Source organism: Meleagris gallopavo, chromosome 13 (genome assembly GCF_000146605.3).
Source record: "Meleagris gallopavo isolate NT-WF06-2002-E0010 breed Aviagen turkey brand Nicholas breeding stock chromosome 13, Turkey_5.1, whole genome shotgun sequence".
NCBI lineage: Eukaryota > Metazoa > Chordata > Aves > Galliformes > Phasianidae > Meleagris > Meleagris gallopavo.
Window position 1 is genome coordinate 11,612,609 of NC_015023.2, and position 26,088 is coordinate 11,638,696.

Here is a 26,088-nt window from a genome sequence, read left to right on the forward strand (position 1 = left end):
CGGGCCGCCCGCAGGTAGGGAGCCCGCCTGAGGGAGCGGCCCGTTTCCTCGCGCTTCGTGCTTCTAGTCGGGGTTTAAGAGGCCGAGAGCCCCCGGCCTGAGCTGTGCTGCGCCTGAAGCCCTCGGCGGCGGGGAGTCGGGGGAGGGAGCGCTGGGGTAATGCACCACGTCCACCTGTCAGCCCTGTGCCTCACACAGCTCTGCGTGTTTGCTTGCTGTCTGCTTGCAGGAAGAAGAGGAGAGGCCTCGTGCTCGAGGTCGATGAGAAAGAGGAAGGAAAAGCTCAGGAAAACGAAGACGAGGAGGATGACTTAAAGCAGTCAGAAAGAGACCGGGAAGAAGAAGAAAAAAGAAAGAGGACGCGCTTTGGGCCAGCTTCCTCAGCGACGTGGGGCAGAAGCCCAAAGCAGCGGCCACACAGGCAACTCGTGCTGACAAGGTACCAGGGCTTTGCTAAGGGGATGTGTGGGTGGCAGATGCAGCACTGCTATGGAGGGTCTACATTCATTTGTGCCCCATCTGTTCTGTAAGCCTGGAGCCCCACTATGGGCCAGACAGCTGGCTGCCTTCCCACTGGGGAGGCCTATAGTCTGGCAGGGATAATTCTTAGAGCTGCTTCTCAGCATCCTCTGGTGTCCCATCAACAGCTGGCAGTGTCTCTTCCTGGTCTTGCAGTCACATGTGAGAAGTGAGGCTGGGGCTGAGTTACACTCGTGGACACAACTTTTCCTTAAGGCTTCTTGTGCCCCTGTTGCTGCTCCAGTAATATGGAGTCTGTGTGTATAAGTGTGGAAACAACCATTCCAGCTATTCCTGTCTTGCTGGAATTAGGTTTTTTTCCTCCAACAAATCAACCAAAAGAATCTTTTGTAACAGAAGTCTTGACCCTTGAAGTGGTGACATATGGTTGTAATTCTCCTTGCTTCTCTCTACGACTGGAAAGCTGGAGGTTCAATATAGCTGTGCAATTCTTGCTTGCAGCTTTTAGGAGGAGCATCATTTCATCTGAAGCCTTGTGCTTCTCCCCACCTTAGGTCTTACTGGGCAAATGGCTGAGTGGTTGTAGGTAGATCAGAGAGAAGGAAAGTTGTCTTCTGAGCAAGACAGATTGCTAGAATGTGGTTGTCTTTAGAAGTTCTTCTGTAGTCCAGAGCAACTTATGGGGATACAATTTCTCAGCTTTTCTTGGGAACCTTTGAAGTTGGGGGTGTTTTTGAAGATTTCTGTAGCGTGGGGTTGGTTTTGAGCAAGAAATGAAGTTTTTGCTTTGATTGTGGAATGGGGTCTGAGATTTGTGTGTGCTATTAAAGACTAGTAATTACAGTGTAGTTGTTCCTGCGTAAATAGACATTGTTAACAAATAGCTTAAGAAAACTATTTCCCTCTCAAATTCAGACCTATTGTTGACAAATAATTTAGTGTCTTGCTAGTTCTGTCTGAAGATCAGCCATATTTTACTACTGATTATTGTGTTTTTATATATTCCTGGGCAAAAGTAAATGTATTTCTGTTTAATCCACCCTTACAGCTTTATTGCTTTGGCTGTGCTTGATTTGAGAAAACTGTGACTTCAGGCTTTTGCTTGCGCTCTGAACCACAGCACTGTATCCTTGCTAGTTCCTATACGTATTTACAGTTTCTCTTCTTGTTTTGGCTCTGAACTGTGACTTATAATGAGAAGTTGAGAATGAGATGGGGAGGTTATGTGCTTTGACTAACCAGACTAAATTACAACAATACCTGAAGTTTGTATTGGGTTCTTGGCCATTCAGAAGTGGAATTTGCCTTGAGTGTAGAAATGCATTGTTGTGCTTTCTCATTCATATATTCCACAGGCTGGAGAAGAGAAGAGTGTGAACAAGCTTCAGGGGAAACCAAAAGAATCTGAGAAGCCAAAAGATTCAGGAAAAGTCACAATCACCAAAGTGTTCGACTTTGCTGGTGAGGAAGTCAGGTGAGTTGGCAGTTCAGAGGCTTCTGCTCTGTGCAGAGCACATGCTGTCCTGCTGCTGACAGGCTGATGCATGTGAAGCAGGGTTTCTGTTCTTGTTTGTTCCTTTACACTTTTAATCATGAGCACAGAAAGACCTCAAGGAAAATGAGGCCAGAATTTTTTGCTGAGGGCTGCAGAGCATACTTACGTATACTTTGATCACCTTCAGAATATTCCTGTAAATTCATTTAGGCTTCCCCAGGTTGATGAGGTATGAAATGATGGCACTGCCAGGGCTGAGACAAGGAGAGAAATGAAATCACCACTCAGAGATTAGTCACACGTTTTATTCTTTCTGTGCAGTCCAAATTGTGTGCTGGTGGCAGGATATCTGCTGGCACTTTCCCAAGTGACATTTACAATCCTGTACAGAGATGTGCAGATTGTAAGAGCTGGGCCGATGGTTAATCGCTTCCTATTCTAACAGCTGCAGTGAAGGTGATGGGCTAAGTTAAATCACCCTGTAGGCTGTTTGGCTTGCAGAAGTCCGCTTGGGATGAGCTGCAGAAAGGGCAGTATGTTATAAAGTTGTAAGACCAAAACTGAGGAGGGCTTGGGTGAGCCCCTTTGGAATCTGTGTCTGTTTCCTCTGACAGCAGAGGGCAGCAGTTCCCAGCAATAACACCTGAACTGCCCAACTGCAGGAGGAGGCGGGGAGCTGGGGCTTGCATTGCTCTTGCTTTTCATGCCAGTGCTGCTGCCTGAAAAATGTGGGGAAAGCCATGAGTTCTGGTAGAGGCTTTCCCATTTCCCTACGCAATCTGGACTGTAGGAATACCCTTTGTTCCTGATAAGATGGCAAACAATTGTACCACTGCTTCTCTTCTGAGAGAATCTACCATCCTCTTTTTGCAAGGGAGAGATGAAGCTTTTTATCATGGACAGATAACAACCTCTGGTAGAATTACAGACAAAAATTTATTTTCAGGTTCACAGTCCTCAGCATTCAGCTTGTTGTTTGTCCCCACATCTTCTGAGGTGTGCAGAAAAAGAGTTTGGTTCAAATGCATTGTCCCACCGTGTGAGAGCAGGGGAAGCTTCTAGAGTTGCAGGCTCACACAAAAGCCTCGTTGGATTGTGATGCATCATCAGATGGCAATGGCAGAACTGTGCTCCTGGGGCTCTGGAGTTGCATGAAATCAGAGTGCAGTCTTGTTTGAAGTCTGGACACATCCATCCATGTGGTGTAGATGAGTGCTGTGTCCTAATGTGAGTATAGAAGGGAAGGCATTGATTTACAGGAAAACTAGCCATGTAGGCTTACCTCAGAGCACTTGCAGAAAGGAATTTTGTGTGCACTAGAGCTTTGAAGCTGAACTGAACTTTTGAGCTGCTTAGAGCTTGTAAAATGTCTGCCTTGCAGCTTCTGGTTAACGTGTCTCTGTCAAAAGAAGTCTCAGATAATTGTTGTTTCTATAGAGTGCCAGCATTACTCAGATGTTGGTCTAATTCTGAATTTTGTGGTGGTTGCAGATTACAGATGAACCACTGTAGCTTTTATTTTATTTTGTTTTGTCTTAGTTGGAGGGCCCAGGGAAGCTTTCTATCCTTCCAGAACTGTGTACTTATGTGAACAGAACTTGGTCAGGGCTCCTAAGATGCCGAGTTCGTGCTTCTGGCATCACCATCTTCTCTCTTATTTTTTAATAACTGTAGTAAGGACTTTCCAAGTTAGAGAGAGGAGTGCTTTTCTGCACCGTTGGCTTTTCTGGTGTCTTACTCAATATTGATTATTTCCCCCAGGGATCTGCAAAGGCACAGATGTAAGTTCCTAATAAATGTTGATCAATTAGGCAAAAGCTGGACCTTAGGCTACACTGAGACTGTAAACCTGTAAGCCACTGCTGAAGTACTTATTTACAACAGCCTTTGTAACAACAGGATACAGAGCCAGCAACAGAAAGCTGCGTGAGATCTGGAGGACTGACCGGTCTCTGTTGCTGCTGGAGTTCTAGCACACTGCTTTCTTTGGCTCTTTGACAGCAGAAAAATCCTTCCGTGTTTTTCATCCTTTTGATTTTTATGGCTGACAAATAGCATTCAAAGCTGAAGCTTCTGTGGCGTTTGCTACACCTTGCACCTCAGAGTGTCTGATGTGGGTTGCTGTGTGTAGGATACACAGAGCCATCCCTGCTCCCAGCTGCTGCTGCTTTTAGTTGCAGTAGGTGAGGGCCAGAGGGCTTTTTCTTTTGAATAGCAGGAGGTCGTCTTTGACCCTAATGGCTGCAAACGTTCTGAATACCAAATGCTGACTTCCTTGCCTGGGGAAGCAGCTGGCAAGTCGGTGCTTACAAAAGACAGCACACGGTAGTTGTGTGTGTTTTTGGACTGAAAGAGCTGCAGTGAGAGAGCTGTCTCTGTTACTTTCCTTTCTAAATGACTTGAGGCTGCTTTAGACTGTTGCTCTTCTGAAAGCTTGAGAAGAATTTAGATCAGTATTTAGGCACTGAGAGATTCAGGGCACAAATTTCAGCAGTCTGCTCATTGAAGCCTTTAACAGAAGATCATTTAGCCCTGATCTTACTTTGCAGAACAATTTATTTTCCCCTCTAAGAAGATGTAAAAGATCTCTCTTGCATGATTAGAGTAGTAGAAGTCTCTTGAAAGAAATCTCCAGCCACAGGGTTGCACTAGAATAGCCCAAGACCTACCTTTTTAAGCTGTCAGCTCCTGTATATATTATTGCTGCACTTGATGGTGCTGTTTTAATTAGTCCATGCTTTTAGCAGTTGCTAGTGCTGAACTTTAGATTCAGAGTATTGCAAATTACTGATGACCAAAGAAAGAATTAAATTCAGTGGCTTCTAATTTTACAAAATGTGTGGTTCAGTAATGCCTTGTAAAACAAAAACTGTTTAATTCTGGTTTCCAGGATTCATCTTTGTAACCAATTTTTCTTTTCATCGAACCATCAAATGGCCTGGGTTGAAAAGGATCACAGTGCTCATCCAGTTCCAACCCCCTGCTGTGTGCAGGTCACCAACCAGCAGCCCAGGCTGCCCAGAGCCACATCCAGCCTGGCCTTGAATGCCTGCAGGGATGGGGCATCCACAGCCTCCTTGGGGAACCTGTTCCACTGCATCACTACCCTGAGTGAAATCTAATATCACCCTCTTAATATCTAAACTTTCCCTGTCTCAGTTTAAAACCATTCCCTCTTATGTTAGGTGGATAAGGAGCAGTGGGTGACTGTTACCAGATGTCTGTAACTGGGCAGTGGGAGCAATTTGCAAAGGCATTTCACTATCCAAGTTCCAAATAATTTCTTGCTGCCAGGGGAGATTTAAGTCCCTTTGAAGCCTCTGGTTTATGAACTTTCCTCGTGCTGTAGGACTTGTGATTGCATTAATAAGGAGTTGTATCTCTGGTGCCAGGTTTTATCTGTTAAAAAATGTAATTGCTATATGATGAGGCTGGCAATTTTAAGTACTTTGGCCCTCAGCGTGCTTTATAAATTGCTGCTGTGCTCAGGATATCAAAACATTTCTGCACTCCTTTTGTGAGTCAGCTTTGTGTCTGTCCAGGCTGGCAGCAGAAGGCAGCTCACATGAATGGAGCTGGCCCACCCCAAGGTATCAGCCAGCCGCTAACTTCGAGACAACAAAGTTGGTCTGCTGACCATTAGCAGCAGGAGGTCTTAGTTTGAAACATCTTCTGCATGCCTTTATTTGACTTGCAAGGGTGCAGAATTCAACTGAGAGGAGCAAGGGTGTGCGGCTGAGGTGCTGACTCAGGAGTGGGAGGCCTGTGTTCAAGACACAGCTTTGCCCAGCAGTCATTGCCCAGAAGAACCCCTCACAGAGCAGGCTCCCAGACCTCTGCTCTTTGGTTCTTTCCTCCGCACCCCTCACTGCTGGTAGGTAGCCTGCTCTTTGCAACCAGCCAGCATCTCAGAGGCAGTTGCTGCTGACCGCTGGAGGACTTGCAGCCTAGAATTTGTATTAACCCTTGAGTCTTTTTCTCAAGCATCTTGGCTGTGCTTGCATGCTCAGAACCATTTCTTTTAGTACTCTCAGGTGTCTGGCAGGTGTTCCTGTGCTGTAATTCCTGGCTTCTTGCCACCTCTGGGTCAGAATTGCAAGCTGCACGTGTGGCTGCTGGCTGTGAGCTGGATCTGAATCTGTAGAAACCATTCAGGAAGTGGTTTCAAGATCTTCTCTCCTTGTGACAGTGTGAACTCTCTGCTGCTGTCTAGACACTGAGATAAGAGGGTGCAAACGTCCAAACAGTTCTTTCCTGCTTGCACCCTGTCCTGCTGCTGGATGCTCAAGGCATTGTACTTACTGCTCTGTCCAAACTGCAGCCCACAGGGCCCTGAACCAGAAGCATAGAGAGCTGGGGGGTTGTTTAATGGCCCTTGCATAATGGGTAAATGTTTGTCTTCAGGTACTTCCATATTTGAAAGCTGAGCAGATGGTGGAGATTTTGCAGGGTTTGAATGAAGCTCATCTTTTCAGGTTCATTTTGGTAATCATTATCTGCTTCTTAAGTGCCCCTTTCCAGATTAATTCAGGCTGCTTCTGAAAGTATTCCTGTGTTTGCCTGATTAAAGCTTGCTGTTTGGTGGGGTACAGTGCTCACTGGGACAGCATTAAGGTTGAACTCGCAGCCATGAGAACCTCGTTTACAGTGGGTTTTTCCTGCCCTGAGGGGCAGATGATGACCCAATTCCATGGGTATTATTTGCTTTTATAAATTGCTTTTAAGTGGGTTTTAATAAAGTATTTAGTGCAGAGGTATATACAAAGGAACAGAAGGCTCTGATGTGTGTTTGAACTACTTGAAAGCTTTAGGATGTAGAGGGAGAAAATCCTTTGCTTTCCTATAGAGCTTTCTATCCACGTGTCTCAAAGGATTTTTATGGAGTGATGTTGTTGCCCATTTGGGAATATGAAAGCTGGGGCATGCTGGAGTTGATGCCCCCTGGTTCCCTGGGGATCCTGTGTTGAGACACAGGGGACCTGAGTTTCCCCATGCACTGCTTGTACCAAAACATCTGGGAAGAGCCAGGAAGGACTTGGCATCCAAACTCATTCCTCAATTTGTGCAGCTACGTATGTTTTCAGCTTACTTTAAGGATCCAGGGGAAAAAAAAAGAAAAAAAGATTATTCAGATGGACCTTAAGGACCTGATATTGGCCCGTAAGTTGGATCAATGGATTTTGGTGGTGGAATTCACAACTTCGTGAGCAGTAGAAGTAAAAGTGAGGTGGTGTGGTGGAGGGCAGGTTCTTTTCTGGAGCCTTTTGGAGGCTTGCCTTTGCTGATTGAGCCCTTTTTCAGCTGATAACGCATCTCCCCTTTGTACAAGAATGCTCCTGATGGTGAGAAGTGTGCAGGCAGAAAAAGGTTTCTTTTTTGGCTGTCCTGTGGAATCCTAGGGGTCGTCGTATCCTGGGACAGATCTGGGGGAGTGGAGTGGGGAGGCTTGAGCCCAGAGCATGTGGTGGTGGGTTGGTGGTTGGACTATAGATGATCTTGGTGGTCTTTTCCAGCCTTAATGGCTCTCTGAGATACGGAACTTCCTCTGGGCCCCGAGCGTGGTCAGCTGCTCAGGAGAGTAGTGCTTTGGGCCTGATTGATTCCTTCACGGCAAGAAGTGTTGACCTGTGCACAGCAGAGCTGAAGCTTTGATTCAGTTCTCTGCAGTCATAGAGTGCTGTTTTTTCAGAGATTTCTTTATGCTGTCTTTCTTTTTTTCAGTCTTAGCCTGTGTGCTTGTTGAATAGAGGAACGCTGCCTGTTGGGACAGAAAGAGGACTGCTCTCTGTTTCTCACCTCAGATCTGCTGTCCCCTTCCAGACCTTCACACCCTCGATCCCTGACTCTTTTCAGAGAACAGGTGGGAACAGCTGCAGAAGAAATAATCAGATTTGTGAGAACAGCCTGAGCTTTCCAAAATCCTTGCTCAGCTTCTGATTTCCTTCTCAGTAGCTGCGAGGTCCCCTCTGTCCTCAGGTGACAACTCAGATCAAATGGGAAGCAAAGGGAATGGAAGCCAAGAGTCTGGGAGGTGATCTCCTGTTTTGTTGCTTTGCTTGGAAGATGATTAAGGTAGCTGTCTGAGCAGTAGCTGGAGTGGTGAAGTTAATTTATTTCAAAGGGACGAAGAGTCCAGGGAATTTGCTCCTGCAAGACTCAGGAAAAGGGCTGGCAGAGAGCAATTTTAAAACTGTGTAATTATCCATCTGTGTTCCTGCTCCGTGGTCTCAGCATGGCTCGGCCAGATGTGTTAGGCTAATTAGCTCTGAGAGAACACGTAATGCCATTAACTCTCGCTTTACCTTGTGCTGCTTTTCAGGAAGCTCAGATGATGAATAGAATGAAGTTGGCAGCATGCTCACACTTCTTACTGGGTGTGAATCTTGGTCGTTTGTTTTGTGCTCCTGGGGCTTTGTGCAGTGCTCAGTGAAAGAAGGTTGCTTTTAAAATCAGGAGAAAGATTGGTAGATGGGGTGTACATCTTCCCTTTTGTGATATAGGTAGTGGATTGCTTGCCAGCTCAAGGCTGATGTATGTGTGATGTGTTCCATACGTGCTTATGTATTGCTTATACATGTGAGTGAGAAGGCACCCGGGCATTACCAGAATCTGAGCTCTTCTACTTGGAAAGCTTTTTGAAAAAAAATTAAACACAAAGGAAAATGAACCGACTTAATTGGGGCAGAGGTAGAAACCCCTCCGTGTCTTTTGGTGACATTTTCCAGATGGCTCTGGTGACAGCAGCAAGGAAGCACTAGGAAAAATAAGCATGATAAGTAATGTCAGTAGCCCCTTAAAATGCCATTCCAAAGTCTCCTCGTCTACTTGAGGATTAATAGATCTTCTGGTTTGTAGTGATGATGATGATGATAATATGTGTTTATAGAGGTTTGTCTTTGGTCCTCTTTGGCCAAGGGGTTGTAGAGAAGCGTATTTTAGCCACTTCCAGTCCGCTGCCACTTCCTCCATGAGGTCTGCAAAGTGTGAGTACCTCGCCTCACTTTCCCAGAGCAGGAGGAGGCTGGAGATGTTGCTGTGGGATCTGAAGGCAGAGTCAAACCCCCAGAATTACATGGTATTTCAGTGTGAGTGATGTTCCGAGGCAGCAGCCTAAAAAGGCACCAGCAGCTTTTCTCCACAAAGCACCAAAGTGCTGATCTTGGCATAAGGGTGTGCAGGCAGCAGCCTCCCCGCTCCTGTCCTTATGGGATTGTTTTTCCTAGAGGTCAGAGCTTGCTTGGATATCCATGGTTTATATTGCCTTTTTCCAATTTCAAAAACAGCTATTGATTTTTTTTGGAAGCCAGTAAGTGAAAATAGGCTACCTTTCAAAAAAAAATGCTTCAGCATGAGAATGTTTCTGGAGCACGTTTTGATAACCTTTTCTCTGTGTGCATCAGTCCCCTGATGCTTCACAACTGGGGGAATTCTCCTGTTCTTTAATGCTGGTTGACACAAGGGAGGGCTGGAGGTGGGGTCATTAAGTGTGAGCAGGAGTAAGGCGGTGTGCTGGCTCACTCACGTAGGCATTTGCCACAGAGATCATAGTGACAGATCCAGCCAGGGCTGTAAGTGTGGCTTCTGAAGTAAATCGCAGCCTGCTTAATATGCTTTGAGAAGGGGGAAGGCCTAATGAGCAGCTCCAATCCAGGGTTTTCGTTAATGGATATGCTGATAGGGCTTCTGCTTAGCTGGGGAAGTGGGCAGGCAGAGGAGTTCTGTGTGGAAAGTGTCAGAGAGCAGTATGAAATGTGTTATTTGGTGTTGGGGAACGTGCTGACTTCTGGCTTTCTTCTTTGTTACTGTGCTTTTGAAAATCCCAGTGTCTGAGCACACAGCCAGCTGAAATTTGACTTGTGCTTCTAAAAAGGTTTGATTCTTTTAAGAATGTGTGCTGGTTTTATCTGTGCGTTTTTTTACTGGAAATCAGTGTGATGGGAAGGAAGGCTCGAGATAGGAAGTGTCTCAAAGCATCTCTTAAAAGGATGGCTTGACTTCCAGGTTAACTTGGGTGTTTTATACTACTTCTCTGGAAGAGTGGTCAGGCACTGGAATGGGCTGCCCAGGGAGGTGGTGGAGTCACCGACCCTGGGGGTGTTCAAAGAACATTTGGATTTTGTGTTGAGGGACGTGGTTTAGTGAGTACTATTGGTGGTAGGTGGATGGTTGGACTGGATGATCTTGAAGGTCTTTTCCAACTGTGGTGATTCTGTGATTCTGTATTTGGGCAGCACATCTACTTCAGGGAGCTGGATAACCCCATCTTCTCCCATCTGTGGGTTCCTGTGGTGTGTGTTGTTAGTGTGGAAATTCTTAGTGGGTGAGAAGGTAAGAAACAAATCCCTTACTTCTCCAGTGTGTAATGGAGGAGGCATTATTTCTGGCTCTGAAGCAATTTCCTGGCTTTTAAAAATCTGGGAGCAAAAGGTGCTCTTTGACCTGTTCAGATTGCACAGCTGCTCTTCTGCTGTTGGGCAGTGAGGAGCAGTGGTCCCTCTGTTGGTGCCCTTTGCACAGGGCCTCAGATCCAGTCCCAGTGCCTTGCTTGCTATGTTTCCCTTGCTTCCACACTGCTGTCTCATTCCTGACAGCTCCAGGCTCAGTAGGGGCTTTGATGTCTGCTGAGATGCTGGCAGAGCTGGCTTTGCAGCCCACGGGCCGGGGTTTCCCCTAACGGAAAGCACAGCTCACCAGATGGTTGATTTTCTCTTGTAACACAGAGATTCTGAACCAGAAAGGTTTCTCTATTAGCCTGAAGGGAAGGCAAAGCTGTTCTCTGCCTCACCATCTCATTAACACATTACAAACGGAGTCAAGCTTAGCCTTTTCCCCATGGGGATGCTCCTGCTTTGTGGTCTGTGTTGGCTCCTGCTGTGATCCTGTAGTCTTTGTGTCCAGTGTTTGCAACTGTAAGTGAATTTTGAACCCTGACTCATGGGACGTACCATATTCCTCCCTTGAGCAAGAAAGGAGACCTGCAGCAGGGATGTTGTGCTGCTTTGCAGGAGTTGAAGAGTTGCAGGAATCTGCTTCGCTTTCGGCGTGCTTGCAGCTCGTGGTGCCAAGGTCAGAGGACTGTCACACTGCACACAGAGCAGCAGCATCCGTCCGTTCATCTGGATTGCTCAGCTTAGAGATGTGCTCTGTAATTTGCAGGTAACCCTTTTGGGAGGTGCAAATAAAATGTTGGGAGGCCGTGAGTAGAGACCTAGTGCTTGTGGATGCTTAAAAGTAGGGAGGGTGAAGCAGGGAGCTGAAGACTTGTGCCCTGGCTGTGCTCAAAGAGCCCCATTCACTGTGCTGGACCTTTTGCAGGTCTCAGTGGGAGCTCGGTGGCTGGAGCACTGCTTCCCTTTGGTTTTAGAGAGGTAGCAAGCGGAGGCTCAAACAAAGCCCAAAAGCTTGGTCAGCGTCTGCAGCAGCAGCACTGCCCTTGTGTTTCCTTCACGTCTGTCATCAGGTCCCTGTTACGCAGGAGCTGATGGAAAATCAGTCCTTTCCTTTAAGGATTTCAGTAAGCACATCAGCATTATTTCTGCTAAAGCACCGTTTGCCTCTGCTTACTTTCAGATGAATTGGTTGGAGGCGCAGCATGGGCTCACTGCTGCAGTAGCAATGCACACCTGCTGACAGGAACAGCACTGGGCAGGCAGCTTGGCCATTGCCTGACTGGGGAGAGCTCCCATCAGATTTGTGTCTTGTTAAAAACCAGCCAGCAGCTTCCTTGCAGATAGGCAGCTTGCAAAATTATCAGTTGCTCCAGCCTGGTCTTGTCTTTGTTGCCTCAGGGAGCAGACTCTGTCTCCCAGGGAATAGCTTCTCCCACCTGATTTAAAAGCAAGGTTTAGAGGATGTTGTTTCTTTTTTCTGATAGGAAGAAAGCCAATGTTTTCCTTTAAATTAGAAAATGTGGATGAGCAACGTGGACCTGTTCATTTTAGCTCTGTTTGCTTTCAGCAGATAATCCAGCATACAGTAAATTCTTACTTAGTGTGCAGTTGGATGTGGGCTGGTGTTCTTTGGGGACACTGCTCTCCTGGAAGATGCAGGACACGTGCATGCTTGCATCAGACAGCTGCATCTGACAGGGGAAGGCACCTCAAGCAGGAGTTGCCCCTGAAACTGCATCCAAATGGATTTAAAGAGAGTGTTCTTCCTGGCTCAGAAAGGCTTAGTGGTAGTTAGTTTGTTTGCAATTCTTTGTAGATAAAGTATTGTTGCTCTTCAGGTGATCATTCCAGAAAGCAACTTAATGAGGCTAGACACGAATGGGGAATATTGAAAAAGGATAATTAGCCTCATTTTTCCCCCTTTCTGTCTGTGATTCCCCAGAGCTAATGGTGTTAAGATAATGTGGAAAGTTCTGTAATTGTGTCAGGTCTAAACTGGAACAGGCTTCCCAAGTGAGCACTGAGTGTCCTGAGTGCGAGTGGTGAAGGGCTGGCGTTTTCCAGACCTACTCATTAAGGAGGTCAGGAAGATGGCACATTTATGCTGCTGCAACTGGGAGATCTTAGCAGTTCTCTCAGCTCCCAGCCCCACGTACTCAAATAGCAGCAGGTGCTCTCTCACCTGATGCTCGCCGAGTGCTTTGGTTAGAAGAATGCAGTTGAGACACTTGGGGTTAAACTGGAGGGATTTTGGCCCTTGTGTTGTGGTCACCCAGCAGACTGTCATCAAGATAGTCACCTGTAAATATTAGATGACACCATCTCTAGATGGCATGCTCAGCCATCTAGTTTTTAGCTTTATTTGATTTTAACTACTTGGAAGGAGACTTTTCTGCTCTAGTTGCACAGTACCTTGTCTAGTAGAAGTCTCTGTGCTACCAGACTCCAGCAGAGTCAAAAAAATTAATAATTCCCTGTTTTGAAAGTTTTATTATGCAATTTAACAGCGTAGCAGAGTAATGAAATCTTTATGGTGATGTGATGAGAGCGAGTGGTTGTGTGTGGATTCCAGGGTCTGCCAGTGGGCAAGATGCTAGCTACTTGTTCTGCTGCTGACAATACATTTACTTTCATGTTTATTCCTGGATTGCAATGTGTGAATTACTATTCCAGTAAAGGTTCAGGCAAATAGTTATTTATCAAGTATTTACAAGTGATAGATCTTGTAATTTTCCTTACTAATGGCTGTGATTTCTTCCAGCTGCATTAACGGCTCTCGCTTCTACCCACCAAGAGCAAGGAATGTTTTGGTTTCTACATGGGGAGTTATTGTCTACATTATTATGGCAGACCAGAGGATTTATTTTTTTCCATCCCTGGCCTGAGATCTGAGGAAGGATGAAATGTGCAAAGCCTGAGTTAATACATTGTAAAGCCCTTTAATATTCCTGCTTTTGTCATTCCTATGGTGTGGTACAGGAGTGGTGCTGGCACTAGCCCAGCAGCTTGGAGCTGCTCTTGTTTTGTTTTATGAGGCAATCAGGGGGTCTTGTGATGGCATTGCCTACAAAGGTCAGTTTTAATTACATTCTTGACACATTCCTCTGTCCCCAGCTGGGCAGTCCTGCTAGAACAGGTTGCCCACAGCTCTGCAGCTCCATTGCTGTGATGAACAATTTCAAAAACACACTCTGGGCAGCTGCCAACAGGCCAGAGTGGGGGGAAAATGCAAACAAAATGCTTTATTCCGTGCCCAGCCATTGCTGCTGGTACCCTGAGGTGGTGGAGGAAGCAAGTATCAAAGCATGAGCCATCCCTTCAGCTCCAGGTAGCAAAGTCATTTCTTTGCCACTGTTGTCACTGGGCCAGAGCCCTCCTGCATACGATGCTGAGATGGTTCAGGAGGTACAGACGTACAAGCTTTCCCTCTCCAACCCTTGTTTGGTTTTTATTTAATTGGCTACTTTCCTGCTCTGGGAGCTATGACACTTGTGCTGGTCCAACAGACACCGTGCCAGGCTGCAGGCTGGCAAACTCCTGGAGGTGTTTCTCATACTCAGCTTTGTGCTCTGCTTCAGCCATAGGAGGGAAATCGGTCAGCTTATGGTTGGAGCAGCAGGAGGCATCGCAATATTAAGACCAGGAGCCCTGTGCTCAGAATCCTGCTGTGCTGCAGGCTTTACAGAGCTGCTTTCCATTACGCAGACCTCAATTTAATTGCTGTTTAATTGCAGATTTCTCTTGGGTTTGTGGAAGTTGAGCATGCAGCCCTCTAAGGAGCTAGGCTGTCACCTTCTAGAGCAACATGGGGTGTTGTGTGTTTTGTTATGTCGTCTGCTTTTCCCAGCCAGCACTATTCAAGGCCCAGAAGCCTGGATATTAGGAACAGCTTATTCTCTGAAAGAGCAGTGATGCATGGCACAGCTGCCCAGGCAGTGGGGGAGTCACCGTCCCTGGGGGTGTCCCAGGGCCATGGGGATGGGGCACTGAGGGATGTGGGCAGTGGGCAGGGTGGGGGTGGGCTGGGTTGGTCAAGATGATCTTTTCCAAGCTTAACGATTTTGTGACCCACGATGATTGAAGGACCCCGTGCCCTGGGTCTGCCTGATGTTCCTCATGGTGTCTTGAGGAGCAGCCAGGCTGTCCCATGATGATTCTCATGTACAAATAGGCTGTGGGATTGTACTCATCTTGGCCTTGGAGGGGGGTTCTGGAGAATTCCAGACACAGTTGATTCTGCTGAAGGAAATTCACATGCATGGGGTAACCTTTGGAGTGTGATCACTGCGTGGTGCAACTATTAGAGGGCTGTGGGTAGGTGGTGTGTTTGGGATGTCTGAAGTTGCAGTGATGCTGTAGCAAGGCTTTCCTTTCTTCCTGAACTGCTTTTCCCATCCACTCATTTCCAGCCTGATCATCAAACGCTTCCGAGTGCTCGCAACTTGGGATTTGCCTCTATCCACATGACTGCCACCCGTTTGAAAGGGGGGGAAATGGGGTTAACGTGTTCTGCACTGGCAGCACAGGGCTGAGCAGGAGGTGTTTAGCACAAGAATTGATTATTTCTGAACTTGCCTTTCCCACTGTACTTGCTAGAAGGACAGATTCCCTTCCATGCCGGACACTGCCAGCAGTGCATGCGTGCACAGTGGTTCTGTACAAGGGGGATTTGAGGGCACTGGTGCCTCTGGGCTTAACAAGTAACTGCACTGTGCTTCCCTCACTGCCAGGCTTCGGAGCAGCAGTCCAGCTGGCTCTGCACCTGCGTGGGTTTCTCCAGGTCCGGCAGGAATCCCCAGCCAGCTCTACGAGGGAGGCACTGAATGCTGCTCTCGTGCTGCTGCCCCAGCTGCGAGCTCCGGTGCCTGGCTCGCTCTGCAGGGGTTGGCTTGCAGCGTAGAGGATGAGTTTTAGCAGGGCAGATCCTGCAACCGAGGAGGCTTTCGACTAAGGGTACGATGCTGGCCGAACTGCAAGTCTGCTGCCTCCTTCGGGTCTGTGCTCTCTGCAGACAGAGCCCGGGGCCAGGGAAAGGCTTACGGATTTCCTTTTGAAGGGAGCAAAATTGTTAGCTTGGCAACCTCATTAAGAGCTGCTGAAAGCGTGAAAAGCATGTTGCTGGAGGCAGGTCATTGCAAATGAGGGGATAAAGTGGATGGGGTTTATAGCAATTAATTATTGAGTGGTTTTCCAGAGATTCTTTCTGATGTTTGTAATTCATTCACTACAGTAGATGCCGTATTGATTTATAACTTTTTTGACGTTCGATATATTATGCCCTCAGGGCCCCAAATAAAAATTAACTGAAAAATGAGAGTGCATCCCAGCCACCCTGCCTCCCTGGAGCTGTGTGCCCCACACCAGGCTCCCTGCTCAGCCTGGGCTGCGGATGTGGCCAGGCCTGTGCAGTGGGTGGCACTGCAGCTGCCCAGCAGCCAAGGCCACCAGGAGCCCAATTAGACTGGAGTGCCCCTTGGTGACCCGAGCTCTGCTCAGTGGCTTTGAGAGGCCTGTTTGAATGAATAAGCATTCCTGTTCATTTGGAAGAAATCCCCCTCCTCCCCCAGCTCTAATTAGCTAGTCCTTTCCTTTTTTCTGCTGTGAATACAGAGAGTAATTGCAGTGAAATCTCACCAAGATGCAAATTCTTTGGTGCGCAGCTGATAGAGATGGTCTTTGTGCAGTGTTGTGCCCAGCAGCCCAGCTCTAGTACTGGTTTCTGTGTTTCGTTGCTGGATCTTTGTTTTTATTGTCTTTTTACCCTCTGGTTTGTCTCTTTTCTCTCTGACAGAGTGACTAAAGAAGTGGACTCAAACTCAAAAGAAGCAAAATCTTTTCTGAAGCAGCAAGAGAAGTGGCAGTCATCAGCTCCAGGTTCCCTCCCAACTGTCTCTGGGTGAGTCTGTTGTTTCCCTACCTTGCACGGACTGCTGTCGAGAGAGATGGTGCTCTTGCTGTAGCAGGCTTTGCCCTGTGACATATAAGCTGATGGGTGTATGTTTTCTGCAAGATTTTGGTGGGAGCAAAACCAGGCTGGGAAGATGTGATGCTCTGTGGGGAGGAAAGCGGGGGAGCAAGCTGTAGTCCTGGTGACTCAGTGCACAGGAGAACAGTTGAATTTCTCAATTCTCGTAAATCATTCATCCTGGTAAGGAAATATTGTTTTGATCATCCTGAGCAACATGATGGAACTGGAGGTAAGTCAGGAACATGCCTGAAACTGCCTGCAGTTCCTTTGGAAGGTGCTTCCTTCAACCATAAGAAACTGTGATGGGCTGGGCTATGACTTATAAATTTTAGGGAGAGCAATCTTATGAGACATGTTTCAGCCTCTCTGATGTCCTCTATATCATTTCAGTGTGGATTTGACACTTCTTGTTCAAGCTCTAGCACATAATTCAGAGATTATCATAATGCTGTCGAACACATGAGGGGGTCAGGTCCTCTAGACATCTGACACGACTATGAGGTTTTCAATCAGCTTGGGAGATAACTCATTTCTGGGGAACATGGGAAATGCTTCTCTTCCAACAGTGATTGTTACTGTTGGTGATTTGCATTTATATTTGGAAGGCATTAGCTGGGTACAATTTGGCCACGCAGAAACAGGACTTATCAAACAAATACATTCTCCTTCCCATCTGCTGCAGAGCAATTCTCCAGCATGAGTTAAGGCTGCCTTTTCCTGAGATAGGATGGGATTCAGTGGCTGCAGCTGGGTTGTCACACGTGTTTCCAGCTAAGTGCTGCATAGCTCGTGGTTAGATCAGGGTAGTGAGAGCACAGTGTGCAGCATGTGTGATTTAACAGCTGCTGTTCCCTGAGATGAATGAACAAGTAAATGAGCATAGTTGCTGTTGTTTATGCCACACAACAGTTTGTCCCCGCAGGGTTCACCAGTTTTAACGTCAGTGTTTTGTGGGGAATTTTGTGCTGGAAAACCTTTGGGTTGGCATTCTTGCTTCATCTTGGCTGACCGCAGAGGTGGTTCAGATGGCAGCTAATTGTCCTGCAGATTGCTGGTCCTCCTGTCTCTCCCAACCCATCTCTCACCCCCAGCAAAATCCCTACTGCTCGAGTGCAGGCTGGCTCTGTAGCTCACTAGGAGAGTCGTTATGAGGCTAAATTAGATCATCATTCAGCTTGCCAGCATGTGATTTTGCAGTGACTGCTGCTTGCCCTGAATGTGAGGTGTCATGGCTTACCCAGGGCTTGTGCACCTTGCCTTCCTTCAAAGCAGCAGCTGTGCCTTCCCTTTCACAGCCTGCTGCAGAGTCCCCTGCACGTGACACAGAGAGACAGCTTTGCTGTTTTGCTGAGTGTGGGAAACTAACCAGCACTCTTGTTATTATCCAAGCCCTGAGTTTGTTGCTCTGGAGCACAGAGCCACAAGAGCTCTGGTGACATGCTGGGGCATTGCTGGGGGAAAGATGGAGCCCAGTGTGGCCTGATGGCTCTTTGCTGGTGCCCTTTGGCTACTTTGGTTAAGTTTTGGGTGTGTTTCTCACTTGCACATTGAAATAGGCATCTAGTTGGGGTCAGTATTGCTAGAAGGCACTGAAATGCATGTGATTTGGGATCCTGGATGTGCCTCTGGACACCCATTGTTCAGCGAGCCATTGTCAGCCTCCAGGAGCTTTATATCTGCTATAATTAAATAACAAAAGTAAATAAGTCTGCGTGCAGGGTGTATGAGCAGCTCAGAGTGGCCTTTCCGTTTGGCTTTTCTTTCTTTACCTTGCAAGCAGCCTGCATTATTTCTGAACCAGCCAGCCTACCCAGTATTTATTTAATTTCCTTTCTCTAAAGAGATAGAAGTAATCCAGGAAAGCAGCAGTCACAAAAGCAAACATCCGGTCCTGCGTCTCTGCACTGAAAACCCTTGCAGCTTACTGGTCCAGGGGAAGGGATGTTTGGGGCTGAAAGAGCATTTCCTGAATGCGTTTAATGTCCATACCGGATGTGCTATAAAAAGCTGATAAGGGACCCGGGGGTGCTTGGAGGGGAGTAAGTTAAACACTTGGCTGTAATTAAAGCCAGGAGTACAAAACAGCCCACCCGGTTCTCTCAGCAGGCTGTGCTAGGAAGGTCAGCAGCCTTTGGTTCCCAGGGCTGTGGTGGTTTCTCAGCCTCTCGATGATTCTTGATGATCCACATCGTGTCCTCCCATGGCATCCTGCTCCTGGGACATCGTGTGCACAGCTGGCAGCGGTCTGTCAGCAGCTGGTATCACTTTGGTAGAGTATCCTGGGGCTACTGCTTTGTTCCAGTGGTGTTTCTGTAGTACTGTTAGGTTGCGCAAACCTGCTAGTGATGCTGTCAGAGGTGTCTGCTAGAAGCGATGAGGGTTGCCCTTTGGATGCCTTGTCCTTGGAGACACCCAAAGTCTGGCCCGACAGGACTCTAAGCTGTGTCTAAGCTGATGGAGCTGTGTCCTCCACAGGGTGTCATGGCAGGGGAGTTGGACCAGGTGGCCTTGTAGGGTCCCTCCCAATGCGAACGGTTCTGTTCTGTGATAGAGAGGCTCAGGTCCTTCTGTGCAGTCCTTGCTGCTTGTCAGAGCACGGTGGTATTGCAGAGTGGTGTTTCTGCAGCAGTTATGAAAATGTGCAAGATGAAAGAAAAAATGTAGCTGGTGGATTTTGAGGTCCCCCTCAAGGCAGCTGTTTCTATGCAGCCTGAACAGGAGCCATGGCAAAAAAGGGAGGTTTCACACTTGCTTTGTTCTTGCGTTCGCTTATTAACCAAAACCATTTGTAATTAAACGTGGACGTGCTCACTCAGCCCAGCTGTTGCTTTTCTGTGTGATCCTGCCTGCAATTACAGCAGTGGCTGCGTGACCTCCCAGGCCTTTCCTTACCTTGCAGGCTGGCAGAAATGCAGGGTGAAATCCACCTTTGAAGTGAGCGGGGTCGGTAGGCATGGTGTGCACTGATCCCAGGCTGAGGTTGGCCCACGAAGGTTTGGACCTTAGTGCAGGATCTGGCAGGAGGAAGGGCTATAGAGAGCTCAGCCTCAGAGGCAAATGCCTGCTGTGAGCACAGAGAGCACAATAACCTCCAGCCTGTTCACCATGAGTGCTTCTCTCTGCTAGTCTGCAGTAGAGCAACTCCTGTAGGCTGACCACTAAATGATGTAAGTCGTTGCTCTGCAGCATGCTACTGGTGGAGTAGAGGGGCTTCAGCAGGAAGGCATCTGTGCGTAGCTTCTCTCCCACCTTCAGTGTTCAGAGGAGAAATGGTGGCAGTTGAGGTGGGAGGATATGGAGGGCGAGCTCCTTACACTGTCCTTGGAGGACCTTGAGTGTGTTTGCAGCATCCTGACTTCCTAATGCCATTTGGAAGCTGAACTTCCCCCTGCGCCTGGTTGCTTCCAGGGGCTGCTTTGTATCCAAAGCTTTTCTTGCAAAAGATGCTCTTTCTTGCACGACCTGGCTGGAGCTAATTGGATCCCTTTGCTATTATGACTAACACACGTTCCTTGGGATTGTGAGTGGATGCTGATGAGACAGACACCTCGGGTCTGTGAGCCTCCGCTGATCCTGAGCCATGCAGCAGCACTCGCATGCCTCCAGGGAGCAGCTTCATTTCACAGCAGCCCTTCAGGCCTTTTCTTTTTCAGACAGCAGGAATTTACATTTCATTTCCAGCTCAGTACTGCGTGTGGTTATTCAGCTAAAACGTGCACGTTTAGCGTGTATGGGCAGAATGAAGATGCAAATAAAGCTAATAATCAAGACCTTCTGCATAGCTGGAGGTGGGATTTTTTAATAGTCACATATGCAATTGAATAGCTGTGTACTTGCTAGGTATTTTGAGAGCTGTCAGCTTTCTCCTGTACTTCCCTGACTGTGCTCCAGAGAGTGCTGTTTCTCTGGATGGAGAAGTCTCAGCCACTTGCACCAGGGCTGAGGAGCTGGGGGTGAGTGTGCAGGGCATATTGCTGTGTGCACAGGAAGAGAAACCAGCCCTGGGCAATATTCATATGCCCTACAGCTAGTTTTACTTATTTCCTATTCATACACTTTGGTTGTGAGAGATGAAATGTGACGGTAGTTTCTCCACTGAGTAATTCCTCTTCAGGTCTTAAATTTTTTGTTGTTTTTATTTTTGTCTTAATTGTTCCTCGTTAATGTCTGTCTGTTACTTTGTGCTTAACCTCCCTTTGAGTCAATGTGGTAACAAGGCTGGTGCCTTTTTTGGGAACACCTTGGTTTGTTTGTGAAGTGGGCTGAGGTGAATTACCCCACTGGGATTGGCAGGGAAAGGGAAATGTGTCATTTGGACAGGGACAGCTGGGTTGGTACAGAAGAGAAGAGTCTTCAGCCATCACAAGAAGATGCTGCTTGCTGCTCACTTGTATGCAACGCATGCCAAACCCCTTTATCCTCTGGGATCTCATTTGAGAAGCCTTGTGCCTCATGTCCCAGCCTGGAAGCAACGTGTGCATTGCACGTCCTTCTTTTGAAATAGTTTCCCAGGAGCCATCCGTTCTGTTCTCAGGCACAATGAGTCAGTGCCTTCACCCCAGCCTCTGTTTTACAGTAGCAATGAATGAGATCTCTAGCTCCGCTCGTGCTGTCCTGCAGCTCTTTGAGCATGTGTGCAGCTGCCTTTGCCTGGGGCAAGGGCATCGTGTTGGAAATGTCCAGCGGTGCAGACGGCTCTGTGCCATGCTTCAGCCCTGTCTTGATGTGGCTAAGCTGAATCCTGGGCTGGACTAACTGGGATCAGCTGTTTCTTTTTCCAGTCTTGCTGGAGGTTCAGCAGAATGGAATCTCAGCTATTTGAAGACTTATACTCTCTAAAGCATCTGTCTTATAAAATACAAACAACCCCCCACCAGCCCAGGGCCTTTGATAATTCCCCAATGAAAGTTGCAGGGCAGTTTTCCCTTAGGGCACTGCAGGTTTTATGAGGCTTTTTTTCATTTGCTTTCATCTCTTAGATCACGAGCATTTCTCCTTTCTCTCTCTGAAAATGATTGAGGAAATTAATTTCTAATGGGAACCGAAGCCAGCTGTATTTGTATTCCAGACCCTTAGCAAGGTGGCATAGGGAAGCCCCTGCATCTTCCTGTGTTAGCTGGAAGGAGAGGTGAGAGGGGAAGCTTTGTTTTAAGGTTGCAGCCTGGAACTGCAAAGATCTCCAGTTCCCAGCTGTGCCATGGCTTGGGGGTGTCTGTTGAGAAGATTGTTTCCACTCCTGCCTTATTTTGTTTTTACAGTGCCTCCCTGCATATTAACTGAGCTGTGCTGTGTCCCTTGAGCATCTCCCCCATACCAGATGCTTGTATTACATCGCCTTGCTTTCCCACACTCGCCTTTCTCATTTTTTCTCACGTCAAGAAAAAAGTTCAGCTGGATCGTTCTCCATAAATGCGAACCGGCGCAGTGAGGCCAGAGTGACAGCCCCAGTGATGCTCCCTGCTCTCAGTGCTATTGCCCCAGGCTTCTCACGTACTGGTGGCTTCGTTCTTGGAAAATCAGCACAGCAATATTTTCCAGTGTGCTTGCTTGCCAAATCTTTGATCTGCTTGCTGGGCTGTCAGCCTTGCACAGGACTGGGCTTAGAAATCAGACAAGCCCAGGCTGGGTATTGAGATGTGAAATCAAGCAATTAGGGTTAAATGCGAAAGTTACTGACTAAAATGTTGCCTTTCTCCTTTTTTTTCTTAAAGGAGTTGTTGGCATGAAGCTGAGCTGTTGAGGGCAGCGATAACCTCCCCCATTGGCATTACTCTGCAACTGCTCTTTTGTTTGCAGAAAAGGCCTGGAGCAAGTGTGCGCCCCAGCCCTGGGGCTGTTCTCTGGTTCTCCTGTGAGGTTGCTCAGGGAAGCTGAGTTCTGCCTCGCCTCTTGCCGCACTGGTGTGGAGGTGAGGAACCCCCAGTTCTTTCCCACCCGTTTCTTCGTCCCATCCAAAACCCAGAGCTTCGAGGATCTGCCCTGCAGATTGAGCAGAAAGAGCACCTTGCACGAACTCCAGGCTGTCTTGAGCTCTCCAGAGTGCGCTAATCCACTCTGCTGAGCCATGGAGTGCTTCATTTCCCCACGCTCAGGTTCAAAGCCTTCCCGATGTGTTGGGCCACTGCCCTCGACATCGCATGCTTCACAGCAGGCACAGCTCTGGGGCCTGCCCTGTTCCAAAGGACCCTCTGCCTGGGCAGATAACAGCACTGCTGGCAGTGGCACCGCAGCCATCGCTCTGCAGGGCGCATGGAAGCGTGCGCGATGCTCTGGTAGCCTCTGTGTCAGGGAGCTGGGTTATCTAACATTTCTGTTGGCGACCGCTCTATTTTCTAGGAATCCCAGAGAAAGACACCTTTGTGCCCTCTTTTCTCAGTGTTGTCATTGCATCTACTGCCGGTTATCAGCAAAGGTAGATAAAGGACTGTCTGACCTGCTCTCGTGCAGCAGCTCTGATATCCTTCTGGGATCTGCGCTCCAGTGCCGTTGCTGTCAGCCTCCAGGCAGCCAGGGGACAATGCAGACGTCTGTTCATCGCCGAGCGACGGCGTTGAGAACAATGATGGTATTTCTTGAAGTAACAAGTCCTAGGCATGTGCAGCGTTGGACTGCGGCGCTGTTTTTTTCATTAAGCAGCAGGAAGCAGCAGGCCAGGTTGGAGCACCCATGAGTGCAAACCTAGAGGAAATTTGCACCTTTCTGATAGCTGCAAAGCACAGAAAAGGGAGCAAAGGCTGTCCTTGAGGTGCTCGCCTGTTACACTCGTGACCTGTAGTGTACACGTGGCTGTGTGGCATTAGGAGGTGGGTGCAAATGCTCATTCAGCAGCACAGAGGGGGTTAAAGCAAACCCACACGGGCTGGCTGACTGCAGCTCCTGGCTTTCATAATGCAAAGCTGTTGGGAACCCAGCCCAGTGCTCCTCTCCCCCTGCCCCTTCCCCTGCTGGAGGCACGCTGACCTTCCTGGCTCCCGGGGAGCTGCCTGCCAGCGCACAGCAAGGCCTTGCAGAAAGCAGAGGCGTAAGCGCATGAAAGATGAGATTATTAGACTTTCTTGGGAGAGCACTGAAAGAGTAATTTTCTGGCGTGCTCATGTTGTTTCCTTCCAGGATGGCTGGTATGTAGCATGCCTCTCTCCTCATCTGGGACCTGTAGATTTCTCCTTGCAGGGAGCCTAGTAATGCAGCTGGTGTATGCAGTATCTCCAACCCTCTGGAGATGGATACATGGGGATGTTCTTTGCTTTGCTGTGCCCTCTGCGTGATGCACAGCAAACTGCTTAGGCCAGAGCTCAAAAAGGTATTTAGACTCTTAATCCTGTTCTTTGCTTAGATCTCACTTCACAAAGTTCAGGCACTTTGGTGTGGATCTACCCCTTGGACCTGTGCTATTTGAAGTGAGGTGTTGGAGGTACAACCGGCGTGCTGCCATGTGACAGGAGCGTGCCAATTCCCAGAGGGGGAAACTTGTTTGTGCAGCACCTGGCACACTGCTCTGTGCTGCCAAGGCTCCTGCAGTGCTGACCCTGCTGCCAAGACCCTTCATCCTTCCCTGTAACCACACTTTGCAGTAGAGAAGCGTGAGACAGACAGTGCAGCCCAGGGCCTCTGGTGCAGCGTTTGCTTTAAGCACAGCACCATCGTGACATTTTTCCTAATGTGTAAAATCCCTTCTCCCTCCCTGCTGTTAGCAATAACCCTTTGGAAAGTTGGAAGGGCTCTCTGCTTCCTTTCCTGCTCACACGCGTGCACTGGAGTGCCTCACCAGCAGTGCTGGGCTCTTTGCACTGGGGGGAGGTTTTTTCCTACTTTCTCAAGTTGAAGAAGAGTGTATAGCATTTGTTTTGGAAACAAAACCACTTCTAGGAGATTACATGGCCTCTGCAAACAGATCAGTATAAAACAGGTCGTGTGCTTTGGGCTGACTCCGGAGCTTGTATGGGATAGCTGTCTCCTTCCTTACTTTATGGTTTCAAGTCCAATGTAATTAACAAGGGTTCTTTCATTTCTCTTTTTGTAAACATCCAAACCTTTAAAGTATGTGGCACAAACAGGATGCTTAGCACCTTCCCACTGGTCTCCACTGGTCAGTACTTTGGTTGCAGGGCAGCCAAATGTGTAGGGATTTTCCACCTAGCTTTTCTCCAGGAAAAGTAATGGTAGATATTAACAAGAGGTTGTTTGTCATAGCTGTTGAGAGATGCTGACTCTCCTCAACTTTCTTTATTACAGATTTCTCTTGGGGGGGAAAAAAAAAGAGTTTCCTGTCTCCTTCCTGTAGCAGCAGGCGAGCCGGGTGGGAAGCAGATAGCACTGCAGTCACAAGGAGCAGAGCGCTTTCCTGGCCCTGCACGGTGTCTCAGGGCAGTGGGGCCTTAGGAGAGCTTTGATATCTCCCTGCTCCATGGGCTGCAGTGCTGGCATTGTGCTGGGCTTGCAGGTGTCTGTGCCACCTTGTCCTTGGCTGCTAAAGTCATCTTCAGTGAGGGTCAGGTCTGACACTTGTAAATGTGCTCAAGTGTTGTCCTTGGCCGTGGGATTTCTGGCCGTGTTGTTCCTTTAGGAGGCACTGAGATCATATCGCCAGGACTCAGAATGTGTTTCTGTATCAGCTCTGCCCCGGGTTGTGATAAACCTGGAGTGCTGCATCCTGGGGCTGGAAACCCAGGCAAAAGTTGGCACACTACCTCCACGCGTGTGTCTCAATGCCAGAGCTGCTGCTTTGTCTGCCATGCGTTGAGCTGGAGGGGAGCGGCTGGACAGCAGCCACATAACCAGGGAGCCTCTGCTTTCTGTCTCAAACTTCAACAAAAGAATCCTGGGATGGTCCTGGGAACTCCTAAGTAATGTTCTGGGTAGGATTCTCAAAGCGGTTGTGTGGTTGTATTGAGTGGCTGTGCTTTTCCTCCCAGTTCTGTGCTGTCTGTGATGTGTTGCAATGCTGATGGCTGATGGATAAACCCTAGCCTGTGCCAGCTATGACTGCCATGGGGCACAGCCATCCAACAAACCCAGGTGGATGTGAAGGTTTGAGAGAGCCCACGCAGTTAGTGCATCATTCTCTTAGGCAATTTGAGCCAAAATAGTGGGTTGTTAATGTATGCTGATGGTTACTCGAATAGGTGAAAATCCCTGGGATTGAGCATCCTGTGTGTGTACCCACTGGAGGAGCCTTTGTGTAGTGTTGCTGAGGCTTGGTTAATATCTGCAGCTTGGGTGTTAAGGGCAGAAGTGAGGGCACCTGCAGGCTGGTGGGAACCCAGCCCAGGGTTATCCAGCATCTCTGGCAGATAAGATTTCCCATATAAGAGCCTGATCTGGAGTTTCCCATTTAGACAAACCCAACATGGCAGCCTGCAGAGCTCCTTTAGCCAACTGCTTTAAGCTAAGACTTCTGGGGATGAAGGCCAGAGATGCTCCTGAGTTTTGTACAGCACATTTCTGCCTGGTCGCATCTGTGCCAAACCAGAGAGCTTTGCTTTGGGAGAGGGCTTCAACCAGTCTGGAACTGGAGACCTCAAGAAATGAAGAACCCTTCTCTTTCTTGGAGATGAACTAACTGATTATGGAGCAAATTGTTTGAACCAGATAAAAATACACCAGGACTTTCCAAAAGCCAGCAAATTGCTTGTGCTCTGCTTTCGTGGGCAGTCACCAGGACATGGTTGTGTTTGGAGCTGTTTAATCAGCAGCATGCTGCTGTCCCTCCTGCTCTCCAGCACTCTCCAGGTCTGCCTGTCTCTGAGGATGCACGG

The 26,088-nt window shown here is 48.1% G+C and overlaps 1 protein-coding gene across 1 annotated transcript in view; it reads left to right on the forward strand.

The window, feature by feature from the left end:
- The window catches only part of LOC100543321 (breast cancer anti-estrogen resistance protein 1), a 52,210-nt gene that overhangs the window by 3,360 nt on the left and 22,762 nt on the right, over window positions 1–26,088 (forward strand). Inside the window, 5 exon segments of the mRNA XM_031555409.1 lie at window positions 68–156; window positions 230–342; window positions 345–439; window positions 1,836–1,954; window positions 16,157–16,261. Coding sequence (XP_031411269.1) covers window positions 68–156; window positions 230–342; window positions 345–439; window positions 1,836–1,954; window positions 16,157–16,261 — 521 coding nt within the window.